Source organism: Sceloporus occidentalis, unplaced genomic scaffold (assembly GCF_023333645.1).
Source record: "Sceloporus occidentalis isolate IW3139 unplaced genomic scaffold, rSceOcc1.0.p SCAF_3, whole genome shotgun sequence".
In the NCBI taxonomy this organism is placed as follows: Eukaryota; Metazoa; Chordata; class Lepidosauria; order Squamata; family Phrynosomatidae; genus Sceloporus; species Sceloporus occidentalis.
In genome coordinates this window covers 44,294,788-44,313,934 of record NW_028316983.1, presented here as the reverse complement: position 1 = coordinate 44,313,934, position 19,147 = coordinate 44,294,788, and the positions used below count along the sequence as shown (strand labels likewise).

General features: G+C 35.9%; 1 protein-coding gene across 3 annotated transcripts in view; it reads left to right on the top strand.

The window, feature by feature from the left end:
* CEPT1 (choline/ethanolamine phosphotransferase 1) overlaps positions 1-18,939 on the top strand; it is a 31,089-nt gene extending 12,150 nt beyond the window's left edge. For 2 of the 3 annotated variants that reach the window (XM_089514254.1, XM_089514255.1), the window contains exons 4-9: positions 2,375-2,516; positions 11,555-11,639; positions 15,909-16,040; positions 16,411-16,569; positions 17,428-17,553; positions 17,888-18,939. In XM_089514254.1, the coding sequence (XP_089370380.1) occupies positions 2,375-2,516; positions 11,555-11,639; positions 15,909-16,040; positions 16,411-16,569; positions 17,428-17,553; positions 17,888-18,007 (764 nt within the window). In that variant the 3' untranslated portion in view covers positions 18,008-18,939. Of the gene's footprint in view, positions 1-2,374; positions 2,517-5,921; positions 6,007-11,554; positions 11,640-15,908; positions 16,041-16,410; positions 16,570-17,427; positions 17,554-17,887 lie in introns of all 3 variants that reach the window. The other variant, XM_089514256.1, reaches the window with a different exon arrangement.
* The last annotated feature ends 208 nt before the right edge of the window (positions 18,940-19,147 follow it).

The following is a 19,147-nucleotide window of genomic DNA, read 5'->3' as shown; positions in this document are numbered from 1 at the left end:
ACTTTTCTGGAACATGGCCACATAGCCCAAAACCCCCACAAAAAACTATGTTTATAGTATTCAATGCCTGTCCAACTATCTGATTGAATGTTTTTCTTCACTATGGTAGCAGAGCAAAGAATCTGAAAAAAGGTTGTAAGTACTGTACTTGCTAAGAATGCTGCTGTACCTATTGAAACAGAGGCCTCTATTTGGCTGTGAAGAGATGGTAACAGACTATACGGTAGTCATTGGTTGTGGTAATACATGTTTCGTTTTCCATCTCAGTATGGTCTCTAGTGAAAAAATTCTGTCAATTAAATCTTTTCACTAGAGACTTATGGCAACCCTATCAATGAGACCTTTAAGTCACGTTAGGTTTTGCAGACCCATGGCTGTGACTTCCTTGATTTGAATCTATCCATCTGCAGTGTGGTCTTCCTCTTTTTCTAATGCCTTCCACCTTGACAAGCATATTGTTTCTTCTAGTGAGTTGTGTCTTCTTATGATATGTCCAAAGTACAGCAGTCTCATCTTGGCTTCCAGGGATTGCTCAGGCCTGATTTGCTGTAGAACTCATTCATTTGCATTTTTGGCAGTTCAGGGTATCAGCAGAACTCTGCCCCAGCACCATATCTCAAATGAGTTGACTCTCTTTTTATCAACTTTCTTCACTGTCCTGCTTTTACAATCATACATAGAAATGGGAAATATAATGACATCAACAATCCTGACTTCGATTATTTATATATATATATATATATATATATATATGTATATATTATTTCAGGATCTTGTCTAGTTTCTTCATAGCTGCCCTTCCTAGTCCTAGGCTTCTGTTTTTTTTATTGTAGTCTCCATTTTGATTAATGACTGAGCCAAGATAGATAGGAAATCTCATTGTCATCATTATTTAAAGTTGTGTAAATCATCTCTGGCCATTTTTTTGTTTTTTGTTTTATTACAACTGTAAACCTACCTTTGCACTTCTTTTTCTGGTTTTCTTCAGTAATAAATCCAAATGTTTACTATGATGGCATCTGCATATCTTAAATTGTTCATGATCCTTTCTCTAATTTTCACATCTCCTTCCTCAGAGTATTTTGCATATAATACATTCAGCATACAAGTTCAACAGATAGGGCAATAAATGCAGCTTGCCTGAACCCGTTGTCAATTGGAAACCTTTCAATTTCTCTGTCTTCTGCCCTGACATAGCATCTTTCCCAAGTACAGGTTACATGTCAGGACAATCAAATGTTGTGGTGCACCCCTTTGTTTAGGGGCAGACCATATTTTTTCATGATCCACACAAAGGTAATCTATAAAGGTAATCACACAAAGGTAATCTATAAATCACAGGCTGATTTTCTTCTGAAATTCTTTTGTGCTCTCCATTATGCATGTATGTTTTCAATATGATTCCTCATGTCTCTGAGTGCACCTTCCACTTCACTTTCTAAAATTGTGGGTTCATCTTCAGATGGTTGTATATCATTGCATCTCAGCTTACTTTTGTAAAGTGATAAAACTCTAACCTTATCTAGGAAACTTTCTGTGCTATATTATAGCCATACCTCTTCTTTTGTCCATTATGTTGGTACAGTTACTGGACTACTAGAGCTGGATAAGAGGTAGTGCCGTGGTAGCATGGATCATTGATTATGAAGTGTTACTAGTGGTGAGAGCTAGCATGGTGTAGTAATTTAGTGTTAAACTGGGACTGTGGGAGACCAGGGTTCAAATCCCTGCTCAGCTGGAAACCCACTGAGTAACCTTTGGCAATTCATACTCTCTTAGCCTCAGAGGAGCGCAGTAGTAAACCATGTCTGATTAAATCTCCCAAGAAACTCCCATGATAGGTTCACCTTGTTTTTGTGTGCCTTCAAGTAATTTCCGACGTATAGCGACCCTATCACGGGATTTTCTTGGCAAGATTTGTTCTGAGGAGGTTGCCTTCCATTGCAAGTGGTACAGTCCTGTACATGTCTATTTGAAAGTAAGTCCCTCTGAATTTAGTGAAACTTATACTTAGGTAGGTGTGCATAGGATTGAAACCACACAGTTCAGACTCAATATAGATGTAATATTGATCTTTAAAATACATGTCAATTTGAATTTTAAAGGAACTGAGAAGCTTTTCTAGTTCCTGTACTACTTTGGGTCTTTTAGCTTTTTCATGGTATATATTATGTATAAATCTTACATTGATCTTGGATCATAACAATCTGTGTTACCACTGTACATCAAGGTCAGAGGGTAGTAAACACAAGAGAGTAGCAATTACATATTGCACGATGTTGAATATCTGTAATGATGAATTAGTGAATACATTTATTCATCTATGTGAATTGGGTTTTGTAATCTATGTTGATTTACTGATTTTTGTTTTCAGTCTTTGTGGTTTTGGGAACGTGTATTGCTGTGCAACTGGGAACAAATCCCGATTGGATGTTCTTTTGTTGTTTTGCTGGGACGTTCATGTTTTACTGTGCACACTGGCAGACCTATGTTTCTGGAACATTACGCTTTGGAATGTAAGTAAATAAGCTAATATAAAGAACTAATGTTGTCTCATCTTTCATTGCTAAGTCCTTAATTCAATAAGTATGTCTTTATATATTTGTTACCTGTGTGTTGAAATAATCCTATAGTTCTTATTCTGACAGTAATGATACAACTAGACACAGTGTTCTCATTTCATCATTTTTAATACAATCAGATGATTTGTAAACAGCAAGAAATATTAAAAACATTATAAATTTGTAGTAGTTAATCAGTATCATAAAATTGCTTTTTCAGTTTTAATAAGACAAACGGAATGGTTGTATTTTACAAGCATTATTCCATAGTGGCTCTGATGCAATCCTGTAGACTTAAGCAAGTTTTAAGCAAGAGCAATGTGGAATAAGAAACCTGTGAATAAAATATTACTGGTAAAAATCCAAAATTGTATACATTATTGCTAGATGGAGGTTATTACAAAGAGAATCATAGTGCTACTAGAATATTAGAGTTATGCTAACAGATGGTTGAGAAAGTAATGTCAATACAAAATGCTGAGGAGAGCAGGATTTTGCTGGCACAACAGATGATAAATCCTGTGCTGAGCAATTATTTCCTTTTGATCTTAAAACGAGCCCCCTTATGTGGGTTAGCAGTTGATACTTACAAACTAGTTTTCAAAAAATATGAAATAAAATACTATCATTCTAGCTGATTTATGAGTTCCTTATCTTGGCATAGGATGAGTGCCTCCGCTATGTTGGCTTTTATAGCTAATGGGATGAGAAGCACAATATATGTAGCTGACAGATTGGTCAGTGCTTAATTAGAGAATAAAGTGACTTTCTTTTCATTGGTGTCTGTCCTATTCTCTTCTGGGGGAAAATACCATAATTTAAGCATCTTCCTTCCATTATTAGTCATTATTTCTGTATGTTTGCTTGAATGTTTATGATGTATTTTGACATGCTGAATCCAAATCTGTACCCAGATGGTGCACTCCAGTGCATATCATACAACCAAGAATGACAACCAAGGTGACTAATGCTAACTATTTAACAACACGTTCTGATTTAAACAGTGTCCATGCAGTTTTGAGGGCAAGTCTGTGTTAGGCCTAGCATCGATCCCAAAGGTTTTTAGAAGCCCAAGTAGTAAAATTACAAAACGATCTCCTATTTATTTATATTCTGAGCAACAGTGTATAGAAAACATGTTGTGAAAGTAAATATTATAGATCACAGTTGGGACCCAACCTTCTAGTTCTGGACTGGGCAAAGTGTAGCCTGGGGATGCAAGTGATTCCTCCCTGACCATTTTAGATTGCGCACATCCTGCTTTCAAAATATTTTAAATTGTTTTAAATGTGCTTTTGCACATGGATGCCCTCTAGGGGGCATGGGGGCATTATGCCATGTCTCTCCCACTTCATTTTAGGGCCAGGAGAGGAGTTTTTATAAACAAAAAGTGACTTCCATCTCCAAGTCTCTTTCTGTTGTAAAACAGGCTTCTCCTGGGCCTAAAACAGCTTGGGGAACAAAAACATGGCAAAAGAAGCCCTCACAACTTCTACAGGAATTTGTTTGGGGGAAAAAATCTTTGGATGCTTGTTTGTTTTTTGTGTGGAGTGTAACAGGCAGTTAGCCTCAAGATCTCCTGGGAAGCCACTGTGGGCCCCTGACCTCTGATAGTTGCACACCCCTCCTCTAGAAGTTTTCCTAGCATTGCCAATGGTCAGAGATTGTGGAAACTGCAGTCTTGAGGATCAGATTCCCCACACCTGTTCCTGAGATTAAAATCACTTATAATTTATATGTGAGACTAAGTTCTGAATAGACATCCATATGATTGCTCTTCTAAATGTATTAATTACATTTGCCAAAAATTGAACTTTATACAGTCTGAAATACTTAAATCCAGTTTTCTCATTGAAAAACTGCAATAGTTATGTATTGTATGTATTAATATTACTTTAAAAACATATTCATTTAACTCATACATTGTTTATCTTCTGCTCTTAAATATCATAAAGTCATCAGGAATTGAGCGTAGGTTAAAAAAAGAAAGAGGTTTATTCTTCCTCAGCTGCACAACAACTGACTGATCAAATTTGTTTGTGCAAATCATCATGCATACCCATCTCAAAGATACAAAGTTTTGTTTCATCTTAAACAGCTAAACATTAAGAGGAGTCTTTTTAATTGTTTCAAAGCTTTTTAGATTATAAATTAAAGGACTGCTGTGTTCAAAACAGTGGCCTATTTTCTGATCCTTATAGCCTTCAAAACTAACTGGCTTCTATGCATGGTTTTTCAGGCAATCCTAGGTACAAAGTCACTGTGTCCAAAACATTGGCTAAACCTGAAACTAGACAGTTTTCTTGATGCAAAGAAACTGTTTTTTTCAGCAGGTGTTTTAGAGTCTTATTGAACCTATATAGTGCAAATATCCAGAGATCTATAGGTCAACTTAAAACAAATGGTATTTTTTAATACACTATGTTCTCTTTTAAGAATATGAAAATTTGACAAGGCATAAGCATAATAATGAATGTGGTAGAAATCATGTAGCTCTTCCTAGATATTATTGGACTGCAAGTCCCAGCAGCCCTAACACACATAATTGATGGTGGAAAACATTTGAGAGTTGTGGTCCAGAAACATCTGGAGGGTCACACTATTCTTACCCAGCCTTAGATGGATAGCCTCCTTATGCTATGATTGCTTGTTCCACAAATAGGTATTTCAAAGAGAGTTGAGTGCTTGAAAAATTGATACAGGTTTTTTGCATACAGCTTTCTTTCTACAGTTCCGTTTCTTTGGAGATATGTGTTAAGCAAGCTAGAGATAAACAATTGCATGTAAAGCATATTTTTTCTGATAATAGCAGTTTTATCCTGGGAATAATTGTGAAATATTTTTCATATGTTAATCATAATTTATTATAATTCAGAATTATTGATCATTTTAGTCATGTGACATATCTAAATATAGTTACAACTTTAGACCCTTTATGATCTGCCTGTTTCTAGAGGCATAAATCAGAACTATTGCTGTAGATTATTCGTGATATTTGCATGAAGTTATTTCAAGGCTGGAATTTAAAGTGCAAATCTTTAATTTGGATTTACGTGAGATTTATTTGGCAATCTATATATGCATTTTTATGTTTTGCTTTTAGGATACTTTTTATTGTATTAATTATAGTGTAGAGTCATTGAACTCAATAAGAGCTGCAACTTATTTCAGTAGAATGTAGATTCCCTCCATTATTCCTGCTTTTTACTCCTTTCTGTGATTACAATTGTACCTGTAACATCTTAGAAGAGATTTTATGATGTCCATGTCCATAATTCTGAGTGAAAATCTGTTTGCATGGTGCTATTAAGCTGAAGCTAACTAAAGTGTTTTTTAAATGTTTCTTTCCCTCATACCTAGATTTGATGTTACAGAGTCTGAACTCTGTATTATAATAACTCATCTTCTCACAGGAACTCTGGGACCTGGTTTCTGGAATGACACGGTAACTGATAGAAATCAGTGTTACCCGATGAACAATGGCATGAATTCTGTAGAGACAGCACCTCTTTGTCATGCACGCTGTAACTGAAAAAATGGCAATTGTTTTCCTAATGATTTTTCCAAGACATTTGTTTCAATGAACACAGTCCTCAATGCCTAAAAGGGAAATAAAAACTCAGATTGTGAAGCTCCCCTCACCCCTCTGTTCTAAAAACATACATAGCTTTGTTTTGAAACTCTGGTGTTTTCTTCCCTATTGGCTATTGTAAAATATGCAGAACTGACTTCACCTCTTTGAAGAGAAGAATCCCAGAGTGTTGGAAGCATCTCTTTTCATAAGGTCTGGATTAATTTTGTTGGAACCACCTTTGGAATATTTCCTTCCTATTTTGCTAGAAACCTTTCCACCAGAAAAAAGAATGTCTAGATAGAGATATATTGATGTTAGAATATATTGATATTAGAAAAATATTCCTAGTCTTTAGAATTCCTTTCCCTAGAACTTAGGAAAGCCTATAGGGTTCTTTCCTAAGAAAATGTGTAACAGTATTGCAATTTCCTAATAAGCAAAAGTTCTACTGTACTACTTTTCTCAAGCTAAATATCAGTTAAAGGAAATTGAATCTCATGGATTTTTCATTGTTTTATAGAATGCAGCATAGATATGTTTTTCCCCTTAAGGCACGTTTATGCTAGATTCTAAAAATATCCAGCATGTAAAATACTAATTCAGGTTTCTGATTTAAACATAATTTTATTAAAACAAATCAATTGAGGCTTTCCAAATCTCTCAAGATCTTATGTAAGGTTACTTTCCTTCAGTTTCTTTTTCTGCTAATACTGTGTTTGAACATAAAACAGTTTCACACAGAAAGATTTCCCAATATAATTAGAGTGCAGAAAATATTTGTATCAATTTTTGTTAAGACAGACCCCAAATGTACTACTATGTTGCATACTGGATGTTTGTGTATTTGTAGCAACCAATTTTTTGTAGTATTTCTCTGAGTACATTATTGCTTGAATGAAGGAGAGGTGGTCAGGCAGGGATATCTCCCTAAATATATAAACATCTATGTGGAACCACTTCAGAAGACAGATCATGCACTTTCTGATACACATTATTAAAATCAGTGTGTTGAGATTTTTAAATTTGATATTATCTTTGTCAAGAAAGAGAAGACCAGGAATTTGGTACATTGAATTATTTGAAATTTTTTTTCACTCAGCAAGGCTAGGATTTTTGCTATTTTCCTAGCTGTGTGGAACTAATCCATAGACATCAAAATGAAAGAATGCCTACTTGATAGGACATATTTTTCCTAAATGTTTTTATGACTGATTTGAGGTAGTGGAGATAAAATACAGTAAATGGAGATGTCCACTCGGTGCCACAGTTTGCCCATTAAAGGTTACTGTATCAGGTCCTTAGGCAAATTGAGATAGTGACATGTTGACAGTTTCATAGGGATTGGAACTGTATTAGAACTGTGAAAATGTTGAGCCATTTGAAAATGAAGAATACAAAATTAGGAAATGAAGACTTCATACATGAGCCAGTCTGAATTTGGTTGCCTCCAGGGATCAGTCAGGGATCTATTGGAAGTCTCCCAGATCTTGGTTTGTCAACTAATTATTTGTGTGCCTAGGAGAGATTTTCCATAGACATTCAAGCAGATACATATTTTTTTTAAAATGACAACTCAGTCTAATAGATTTTAAAATAATAATCAGTTAGTACTTGTGAAAATTGCTTGAAAATGGATGACTGCCATATATCCTTGGGATAAAAGTGTATTTTGTGGGCTCTGCTGGCCCTTAAGTTGATGGTTACAGCTGCTGAAATCAGTCAGGAAGGAGAGAATACTTTCAAACCTCTCTTGTAACTGGCTACATTTGACAGTTTTTCATGGGCAAGAGATTCCTGGTAGGGCCTTCTGCCATTCTGGGATTGAGGGCTTGTAGGTGGGAGGATGCAAATTAGGAATTCCTCTGAGCCTCAGATTTTAATCCAAACTGGAGACTAATTTGGGGGACTACAGTGCTCACTACTTCTTTAAGATTAATATTATGACTCTCTCAGCTTCATAGCTAGGCCCAAGTCTGGGAAGCTTCCTGACATTTTCCCTTGAATATTATATTTTTCCTCTGTGAAAACACTAATAAAAATAAATGTTAATTAGTGTATTTAATCCCATCAGGCATAAACTACTATTTTATAGAAACCTGGAAACAAACTATAGTAAAATGTATTATAATATGTCACAGACAATATAAAGGGAGAGAGTGTGTGTGTAACATAAGTTAATGATTTTGTATACCCAGTTCCCTGTTTCATATGTAACTGATAATGCAAGGATGATCATAGAGTTTTTCCTGATGACATGTACTTGATTTACTAGAAGGTAGGTTTTTGAAATTTTTGAAAGACTTCATATGTTAATGACTTACATGATCATACAAATTTAACCTGTTTGCACCCTCTGATATTTTTTTCCTACTATAATCTTTCCAAATATTTTTGAAGCCTTAATTTTTCTCTCTAACAGTGTGATTTATGCAAGATTGCTTAATCCTGTTTTTCTCTGTTCTTAGTGTTCGTCTATATATAAATATATATGTGTTGTAGCCTTTAAGCGGAATTGCCCATCACCTTAAAAAGATGTCCATTTCATGATGTAAAGGCACTTTGTGTAGTGAAATTTTTGTTCAGAAATTGGACAAAGTTTTCATTGCCTTTCTTCACTTGATGCAACTCATAAATTGGAGAAATGTGGTCTCTTTTTCATGGCAGGAAGTTACTCAGTCTAGTTACCCAACAGAAGTGCCATTGCACTGAGTGGCATGCTACAAGTTATTGGTTTTTGCACATAATAGCTTATTCTCCTTAAAAGTTACAGCACATATGTATATATTTCTTCCATCATGGGCATTGCTATTTAAACTTTCTGAACCAGTAATTTACACATTAAATTGGTGGGTAACTCCCAGACTGTTGTGGCAGCAGCATGAACTACATCTTTTTTTTAAACCAGTGATTGGGTAACAAATTAAATTTATTAGTGACAAACACAGATTTAAGAAATTGATTTCTGCCATAGTTCTTGAAAATATGTAACTCGTGTTAGGAGTAAAAATGGACTTTTAGACTGAAGCAAATGTTCTCAGTTTGTTTCAATGCCTTCACTCTTTATGTAGAAAGTTATGTAGGGATAAACAACATAAGGGTTGTAGTGTTTTATTTCTAGGACTAAAGTCTGCTTCATGAATTTTCTTGCTTCTGTTGTGAAAATGAAAATACTGGTATGGACTAGTAACTATAGTAATGCCTATGAAAGGGGAAGCCTGTAGAAGCAATTAATTATTTTCTTTCTGTCACTATAAATTATATATGGAATATGAACACAAATGGAATTTTTCTAAATTTTATTTTTTTGCCAGTTTTTTTTAATTTTGGTTTTTATCCTGAACTTTATTGGAAAAGGTATAAAAACAGAAATCCATAATTTTTTTAAAACAGCAAAATTATACCAAAAAGCTCCCAGTATGACAATGTCTAAATTGCAGTCTGAATTAAAACTATTGGCTACGTTTCCTTTTAAGCTTAAGGCAGGATGCATAGCAATTATCAGGGGAACGCAATGATGGATTGGCATTTGAATGCAATGTTTACTGTACTGGCTGGTACAAGGAACTTTATTAGAGTCTTGTGGCAAGGTACATTAGTAATCTGTAATCAACATTTAACTTTCTCCCTGTCTCAAGGAAAACAATCAGATTTTTTTAATGATGCATTGTGTATTACACACCATGTTTCTTTGGGATTGTCTTCCCACAGGCTTCCAGAGAAGCCCTCACAAGAGGCCCTCAGAAAATGCTCACCTCTCCCTGCTGTGCACAGCTGTGCATGCCGATAAAAATGACATTGATTTCAACAATTCAAGAACAAATCCATCAATGTATTCCATTAAAAAATAAAAGAAGGGGGAAAACTTGCTTAAATAAGAAAGGAACACTACAGTACATTACTTCCTCAAAACTGTTTTCTAGCATTGTTTTAGTGTTTAAAGAGCATTTAAACAGACAGGGCAATCTGGGTTTGATAGCTACTACCTACAGAATTTCTTGCAGTATTCTGTGGATTATGTTAAAATTCATTTACTTAATAATTTTTTGCCAGTTTTTTGAAACTCAGCAACATCCCTCCCCATAAACAAAAGGTGAAGCAGAATTCTTGAAATGAAATATTTTAAACATGGACAACTCTCCCTCTACTAAATGCCAGATGGATGGCATTTCCAGCTTTGATGTCACTGATAATTTTGGGATAATTTTGGCAAAGAGTGGAAGGGTATCCTGGAATAAATTTCCCTACTTTACAGCATGCCCACCTGCTTCACCAGGAGCTGTTTGCTCCATAGCTTCTTTTAGCATGAAACTGCATGATACATGTGGTAGTGAACACATGTTTGATACATGTACATAGTATATTGTTGCTCATTACAAACACTGTGTAAAATAGCCTGTAAATTAGACATAGCCTTTCAAAAGTAGATGAAGACTAGTCTTAGCAGAAAATGATGGTGCTTATAGTTTAGTGCTGGTACAACACTGCCAGTCTCTAAACCTTGCTTAAGAAACTGAGAGCTGCTGGCAGGCTGATGCCCTCTCCCTCTTCCCTTCTATTGTGCAAATTTCCCTTCTTTGCCTTAACAATAATTCAATGCTACATCTACACTGTTTTTAATTGGAAGCCCCTCTTACCCAAAGTTTTCAAATTCATTTCAGCCTTTAATTTCAAATTCTGTTCAGCCTGGAAACTGGTTAGTGTTTTCAGTATGTTTAAGGTAAATCATGAATGAGGAAATTCATATCTGTGAGGACACCCTGCAATCTGATTCTAATACTGTATGTTAAGTTTAATAAAAGAGGTTGTTAACATTATGTCAGCATGTATGAATTGCACCACATAATGAAGGGAACAAGATTGTGATGAGGGCTAACACTTTATTGAAAGGAGTATTCCAAATTCTTTTTTTGGTGGGCAAGGTTTAATATTTACAGTTCTCCAACTATTGGTTAGTTGAAAGAGATAAACAAGTTCCAACTGGTCCTTTTAACCACATTGCTATAAAGCCATACTGTGAGAAGGAAGGAAATACAAGTGCATCCAGAAATTTTTTGAAAGATTTTCTTTTAGGCAGTCATCTGGTGGACTGAAGTAGTTATTGGTATATTTGAAAAAGAAACAGCTTGCCTTTACAGCCAGGTGATTGACTGCTGCAGAAATGTAAAACATCTGTGGCTTTGTTTGCACTTGTCCTCTATCTGCTCTTTGGCTGTCTAAAGTCATGGCCCCCTAACTTTAGCTCCATTTTCTGTGCTGTGTAGTTAATAAGCTACAGTACAGTGTGGGTGCACTGGAAAACATGGTATTTTCCCTTCCATTATCTAATTTGTTTTATCTTGTGCATGATAAAGGAGAGCTGCCATGCTTGCAAACTGATTAAAAACTGATTCAAGTAATTTTGCTTTTTGTACCTAATCAGAATTGATGTGACTGAAGTGCAAGTCTTCATAATAATCATGCATTTGCTGGCAGTGATCGGAGGACCAACTTTTTGGCAAACTATGGTAATTCCATTAATCTTGTATATCCCATATTATGTGATTTATTTTTTTAATCTATGTTTTGTTACATATATCTCTTGTTGTTGAAAACATTTAACTATTTTCAAGTGGAGAGTATATCTCTATTGCATTCAATTATATTTTGACTTTTTCATAAAATACTGTAATTTAAAAGAGGAGTCTTTTTTTGTCCATTTCATAAGAATTAATTTTGTCTACCAGTTGAAGAAAGCATATCTTGCTGAACAGTTCACTAAACCAAATTGTTATTTGATTTTTCCTTTATGCCTTTTTCTAAAAAAAAGAAAAGAAAGAAAAAAGATGATTGAAGTAATCACAATTAAAATTTAGCTGTTACTTCAGAAAACAAGTACCATTGTACTTATTTTGAAGGTCTTGACCATTTTGAGCAGTCCGAGTATTGAAACTGGTGAACATATTGATAGCATTAAATCAATAGTATTTTTGAACAATTATTTGTCTGCCATAGTTGCTTAAGCATGTTATGTATGTCTACTAAAACATAACATTTTCCATAACACATCAGCTGTGTGTCTTGTTTTGTAAATTACTGTTAAAAGCAAAAACCAATTCACTGCAACAATCATTTCTGCTGCAATTTAAATATTAGGTAAAGCTTGAAAAATGTTCTTTCTCAATCAAGCATATGCTTAAAACTGATATTGCATAAGGGAACGATTCTTTTGTAGATTTAAAAGTAAATCTTAGTTTTCTTTTGAATATGATGTATATGATTTTGAACTCTACTCTGAAAAAGTGAGTATGTGCTGTGTTTTCACATGGTGGTTGAAATCCTGTTTGTTAGTCCCAACTAGAGTAGACCCATTGACATTAAATAATGTGTCAACACTTAGGTAAATCCAATAGATTCAGTAACTCTACTTTATATAGCACTAACAATAGGATTTAGGTTAGTGTGCCTTTAATTTGTTTCAACATACGTTGACTCTTTCAGTTATTTTTTATGCTGGAAAAATAATCATGGATCACTGTGTAAAGAGAAAATACACAGCAGTATGTGTATTCAAACATTCCACTTTTCTTTCCAAAGTTTTTCTATACCCACGTAGACATTTGCTTATTAATTTCAAAGGCTTCTTTACAGTTGCAATAGTTCAATATTCTGTACATACACAATGGAAAGAAGGTTAGCTGTTGCCTCCCAAGCATTTGTTAACCTCCCATGTCTTTGTTAGCCTTCAAAGAAGAAATGAATGAATGTTTGCAACAAAATAGGGCAACGTTAGCCATGTTGTTTCTCATTCTATTTAAAAGAGATCAGTGGGTTATTGGACACATGCTGAAATGGCACAGTTGTGATATGTAAAGTGAAAAAACTTATAGTAATAAAAACAGGACTTTACATGAGTGGTGTGTGAATAGGAGAACCTTGTGTTTGCTCACTACTTTGAGGGCAAACATGTAGAATTCATATTAAAATGAAGAAAATAATTACAGAAAAAATAATGTATTAACAACAGAATACTATCTTTATTCAAAAGTATGTGCCACTAGGGTTATGCACAGGAAGATGGGTGTAAGAGGTTGCAGCCAAACCTGTGATGACCTAACTTTCCTTTACTGAGATTTCAATGGGTTGGTTCCACATAGGCAGTGTAATCCTAACTGGAAAATACTGTATCAGACAAACTGTAAAACAGCTGGCAAAGCCCTCTTCCACTGACAAATCTCAAAGGTCTGCTTACAGAGCAGTCTGGCTGCAGATCTACTCTGATGTTGGCAGAAGAGCCAAAAGGAGGGCGATGAAGGTATGGAGTAGGGAAGAGCTGACTTATGCTACACTCAAACTTACTCCAAAATCAGCCATAGCCACAAAAATAGACCCAGGTGAGATTAGAATAATTATTAGAAATTATTAGAATAATTTCTAATAATCTCGGCTGTGAGGAGTTTGGATCAGCAACAGCTCCAGCTGGCCTCGTGTCTTTGCCAGCTAGGATTAGTGCCCTTAATCATACTGAAAGTAGTTCCATTGAAATCAATAGACATGTTGGGCTTGACTAACTTAATTCAACCTATTTGAGTAAGTGTACTCTAAATATGATTAAATCTGAAACCGAGACAGGACATTGTTGATTCTGATCTATTCACAAGGGCTTTAGGTCTAGTTGAGGGCTCACTGTTTCCAAAATTTATTAACAGTATGTTTTTTTCAAATGGAGATGACACACATCAGAACTAGGTCTCCTGCTTGCTAAGTAGTTAAGTACGTGGAGGCAGAGTTGGAGAGATTTCATGACATCTCCCCATGTTAGGAATTTTACTATCAAACAGGCTAGATTTAGGTTTTATGCACTGTAAATAGAGCCAGCAGTATTGTCCCTTCATGTTAATATTTCTAAAACATGTTAGCGGCTTTTATCCAACATTTCATATTCACACTTCTGTGCAACTTAAAAAGTTATTTGGTTTTGCTGTCCCCCGCCCCACCCCGCATGCACACACACACACACACTTGTTCGTAGACCTTTGGTTTGCAGCTAAGTTTGAAAAATGCGATGTCAAAAATTACATTTAAAAAATAAAGTTGTTATTCTACACATACCTACCTTCAAATAAGATATATTGAGCATGGTGATATTTGTAATTCTATCCATGTCAAAAAACAAGAAATAATAAAACCAAACAATGTTTTTCAACAGCCTTGAGTTTACAATTTCATATCACCTTTTCCCCTTGAGTAACAATTTTCATTTTGAAGAGAACAATTTTAGAATAATAGCATGAAATAAGTACAGTGTGTCTACCTCCCATAATTTGGAACTGGTAAGGATTTTAAAATTATGAATTATATAAAGTTGAATAGATAGATTCAACACTAGCTGTTCCGAAACAAATGAAGTATGTTGCTACATTATCCTATTTTCCCTATATAGTTAGCTGTCACATGACATAGTGGCCAATATCCACTGGATCAGAAGCATAAGAGCAGGGGTAGGCAGCCTTTTTGAGCCGGGGGCCGGGGTGCTGTCCCTCAGACAACTGGGGGGCCGAAGCCAAAAAATAAATAATTAAATAATTTTTAAAAATAAATAAATAAATAAATAAATAAACTGGGACAAAAATTTCAAATGGAGGACACTTTTTAAAAAATGGAGGACACGCTAAAAATTTGCTGATTTTTTTTTTAATGTTAATATAAATGCATGTTTCGGAGGCTTCTACAGACAATTGCCCCCCTTGCCCGCCGCTTGCCCCCCTTGCCTGCCACTTGCCCCCCTTGCCTGCCTCCTCCTGATAGGCCAAAGTCCCCACGCCCTCACGCGAGAGGACAAAGGCTCCAGTGGCAATCGGTGGCAGGACCAGGCTGGGGCTGGTCCCAAGGCCTTGCCGGGCCGCATCCGGCCCGCGGGCCGCAGGTTGCCTACCCCTGCATAAGAGGCTTGGAAAAGCTGTTATCTGTGATTAAGGCATTATTATGTTTCTGAGGAAATACATCTCATTCACTATGAGTTACTGCACTTGGGATAAAGAACAAGAAATATTATCCTGGGGTTTAGCTTATTGGCAGCCCAGTCTGAGCATTGTATAAACCAGACAGGTACAAGTTGTGGCTCTCTAAATATGTAGGGAAGATCTTGCCATTCACTATTTTGATAGTGTGTGTGTATTAAATTGATGGGAATTACAAGCTTTGAAGGACCCAAGTTGCTCTCCCCTGGCCTGGATCCAGTACAGAGTACTGTGTTCTCAGTTTTCTTTTGTTTGTTTTTCTTCATTTCCAGGCTGTTATAGGTGTTTTATAATCCTCCCCCCCCTTTCCCCCAATTCAGGACGTAAAATGGTTTACAACAGATTTTTAAAAAATTAAAAGTTCACAAAATATAAAAATACTAAAATCAATTAAAATCAGTCAGTATGGAGTTTGGGGGTATATCCAAGTGTTGCCCTTTCCTTGCACTTTTTATTCTTGCTATTTTTTTTCTTTTTCTTTTTGCCAGTTCTCATCCCTAGACATATCCAATCTAGTTTTCATTGTGTCAGAATTGGCATTAATCTGATGAATCCTAGTTTATGATTGCCCCTGGGACCCTTTTTCTCCATAGAGTTTTTCATCTTTATCACTACAGATACATGATTTAACTTTCAGAAGGGCGAAGGCAATATGTGTCTTTAATCCTCTTCATCATATGATACATATTTTAGAAAAGTGGAATATTTGAGTTTATTTGCAATCTAGAAATATTTTTATTTCTGCTTAACTTTTTATATTTTCCCTCTCCTATTAAGATTCCAGTGCTAAACATCCAAGTGAAAATTCTTCCAGCTCTTTGTACTGTAGCAGGCACCATATTCTCATGTACAAACTACTTTGGTGTGATCTTCACAGGTGGTGTTGGCAAAAATGGATCAACTATAGCAGTAAGTGCTTCTTTTGCTCTGTGTTTGCCTCTTCCTTTTTCCTTTGAGTAATCCCCCACCCCATCTGTTCATACCTGCCATTTTAGTTTCATTCAGTTCTAGGCAGCAGAAATCTTTTTTTCTGTTTTGTGGCTGTAATTTTGTGTAGGCTGTGCACCTACAGTTCACAATGCCTGCTTTTAGAATCCAGCCACACGGTCAGGTGACATCCTTCTCTGTACATTTCCCCATTACCAGCTGACTGAGTTTAATAAGGTACTGTTAAAGCACCTTGTTTCTCCACCACATGTTCTAGATATACCATTTTGACATTTGTACTTCTGTTACATGCCCTTCTTGATAAATGAAAACAAACTTGTTTTCTCTCTAGGGAACAAGTGTCCTTTCACCATTTCTTCACATTGGATCAGTCATCACATTAGCTGCCATGATCTACAAGAAATCTACTGTAGAACTCTTTGAAAAACATCCTTGCCTCTACATACTGACATTTGGTTTTGTTTCTGCCAAGATAACTAACAAACTGGTGGTAAGTAATTTTGTATTTTTATTTGTCTTATATTTTATAATCTGGTATAAAAGGTTCCTTTTTCAACAATACTGTCCATTTTCCCTCCCCTCCAAATATTCCATAGAGGACAGGTTGGTGGGGGGTGGCAGGGTGCTGTCCTGAGGTGCCCCTGCCCTCTTTATTTCATGTGGTCCAAGTGTTGTTTTGGAAGGAGGAAGGGCTGTGGGCGAGGTGGCTGGTGGCTCCTTCTGGCATCACCTGGCTGGCAGCTGTGGCAGAAGCAAGGGCAAGGTCTTGTGGCTGTGGCTCCTCCTCATCCTCTGAGCCCTGGCAGAGTGAAGTCCCATTGTCCCTAATGGCAGTGCGACCGTATGCATGCACCATGGGATAACAAAACTTCAGCATCCGTGGATTTATAACCAACCATATTTTTTCTGCAGAACCTTTCTTCCTTAAAATGCCTTATTAATATTATTTAGTGTTAAAACCTTCTCTCACCTCTTCCCTCTCTGGACCTCTTCCAGCCATGTAACACCACTGCCCTAAAGTTCCTTCTATTCTGAATCTGATGTTAAAACCTTCTTCAGTTCCTTCCTCTCTGAACTCGGTGTTAAAAATCTTCTCTAGCTCCTTTCTTTCTGAATTCAATGTTAAAACCTTCTCCGGTTCTTTCCTTTCTGAAACTGATGTTAAACAGAAGGTTGAAATGTAGGGCATATCTGAAGAAAAGGAGGACATCTTGTCACCCTGGCAGCAGCCGAATCAGTGAAGATAAATGTTGATCACAATTGAGTTGTTTACTCCATAAACTATTGGCTGTTATTAACTGTTCATTAGAAGTGTTAGAATAGTCACCTTAGTGATTTTTCCTTACAGGTGGCGCATATGACTAAAAGTGAGATGCATCTTCATGACACAGCATTCATAGGCCCAGCACTTTTGTTCCTTGACCAATATTTTAATAGCTTTATTGATGAATATATTGTACTTTGGATTGCCATGGTAAGTATTTCCTTGTTTCTCTGGGCATGAAAAATAGTCTACATTCTCAGGTGTATGTGTACAGGCTGCATTTTGTAACATTCATCATAAGTGTAGAGGGAAGAGGGAGCGAGAAACATAGCTGGTTTTCATACGTTAGCATCCTAATGATTTAAAGGTAAAATATGTGGCTGTGGCCCTCTGTGTTGTTAAGCCACTATACTGCCTAGCCTAGAGTTAATGGGAATTGCATTTCAAAAATATCTAGAGAGGTACAGTTGCATAGTCCAAAGTCAAAGGAAACGTTTAAAGCTTTATGTCTGGATCTCACACATAGCTGTATTCTTTTTTTCAGATCTTTTCTCTTTTTGATTTGCTCCGATACTGTGTCAGCGTGTGCAATCAGATTGCTTCCCACCTTCACATCCATGTTTTCAGAATCAAGACTTATTCCACATACTCTAATCATCACTAGTTAATTTGGTGATTGTCACAATAAGAAACAACTGTTTTCTACTGGAGAGAATACAAACATACTGGGGAGACCATGGAAACTGGAGCATACAGGAAGAAATCTCATTTATAATAATGTTATATAACTTCTTCTCTTTGTTACGGATGATACTCCTTAGCTAACCTCCAGTGAAACAGGAGTCCTAAGCACTCTCCAGTCAAACGTGCATTGTTTGCTCTGCTGGTGGTGTGCCCAGGAAAGCATGCAGAGAGTAAAGCTTTGTCTTTGTAATTACCTTGACTACAGGACAAACTCATGGGTATACGGATTCCCCACAAGCGGAACTTTTAACATGTAATTACAAGCTATAAGACAATTCGCTTTCTAATTTTAATAAATCATCTCTTAGTAAAATATTCATTTAGAACCCACTCAAAAATAATTACTAACGAGTTGAGCTTGTATGACACACAGATATCCCACTAGCTTGAGTGGCTGGAATGTCTTGGACGTGATTCTAGATCTCATTATTCACCTATTGCTGATAACTAAAATAGATTATTAAGTCCAAAATGACACTTTCACATTACTCCCTTGAAACTAGGCCTCTAGAAGTGCCATTTTGGAAGCAATCCACCATGGTTGAGCAGTCTTGTTCATTTCAATTGAGTGGTGTGGGTCTGCTGAATGCAAATCGCTCAGCCACTGTGCTTGATGACTTGCACCTTTGTCATTAAAGTTCTATCCCCAATACCCTGTGATGGCAGGTGTGGGGGGTGTTGATTGTCAGCATGCAGTACAGTGTGGTATCTGTCAGTTTATTTTTTAAAATAAACATTTAAAGAGTTTATTTCTCCATTTTCTTCAGTGAAAAGTCTAAAAAATTACTTTTTTGTAAAAAAAATTTATGCAAAATTATTTCTGCTCTTTAATAAATAAGAAAATTCTCATAACCGTGCGTTGTGTTCATGTTGTTTTGAAACTATTCTGCAAAATGAATGTTTTCATGGTTTCAGAGTAAATATTGTATATTTTAATGCAACTTAGTGTAGTTTTTCATAAAGCCGACTGGTGTAGAACAAGTCATATGTGATTCATACATGAAAGAAGAATAATTGTAGTTTTTATTCATTAGATAACAGTACACTAAACTAATAAAGC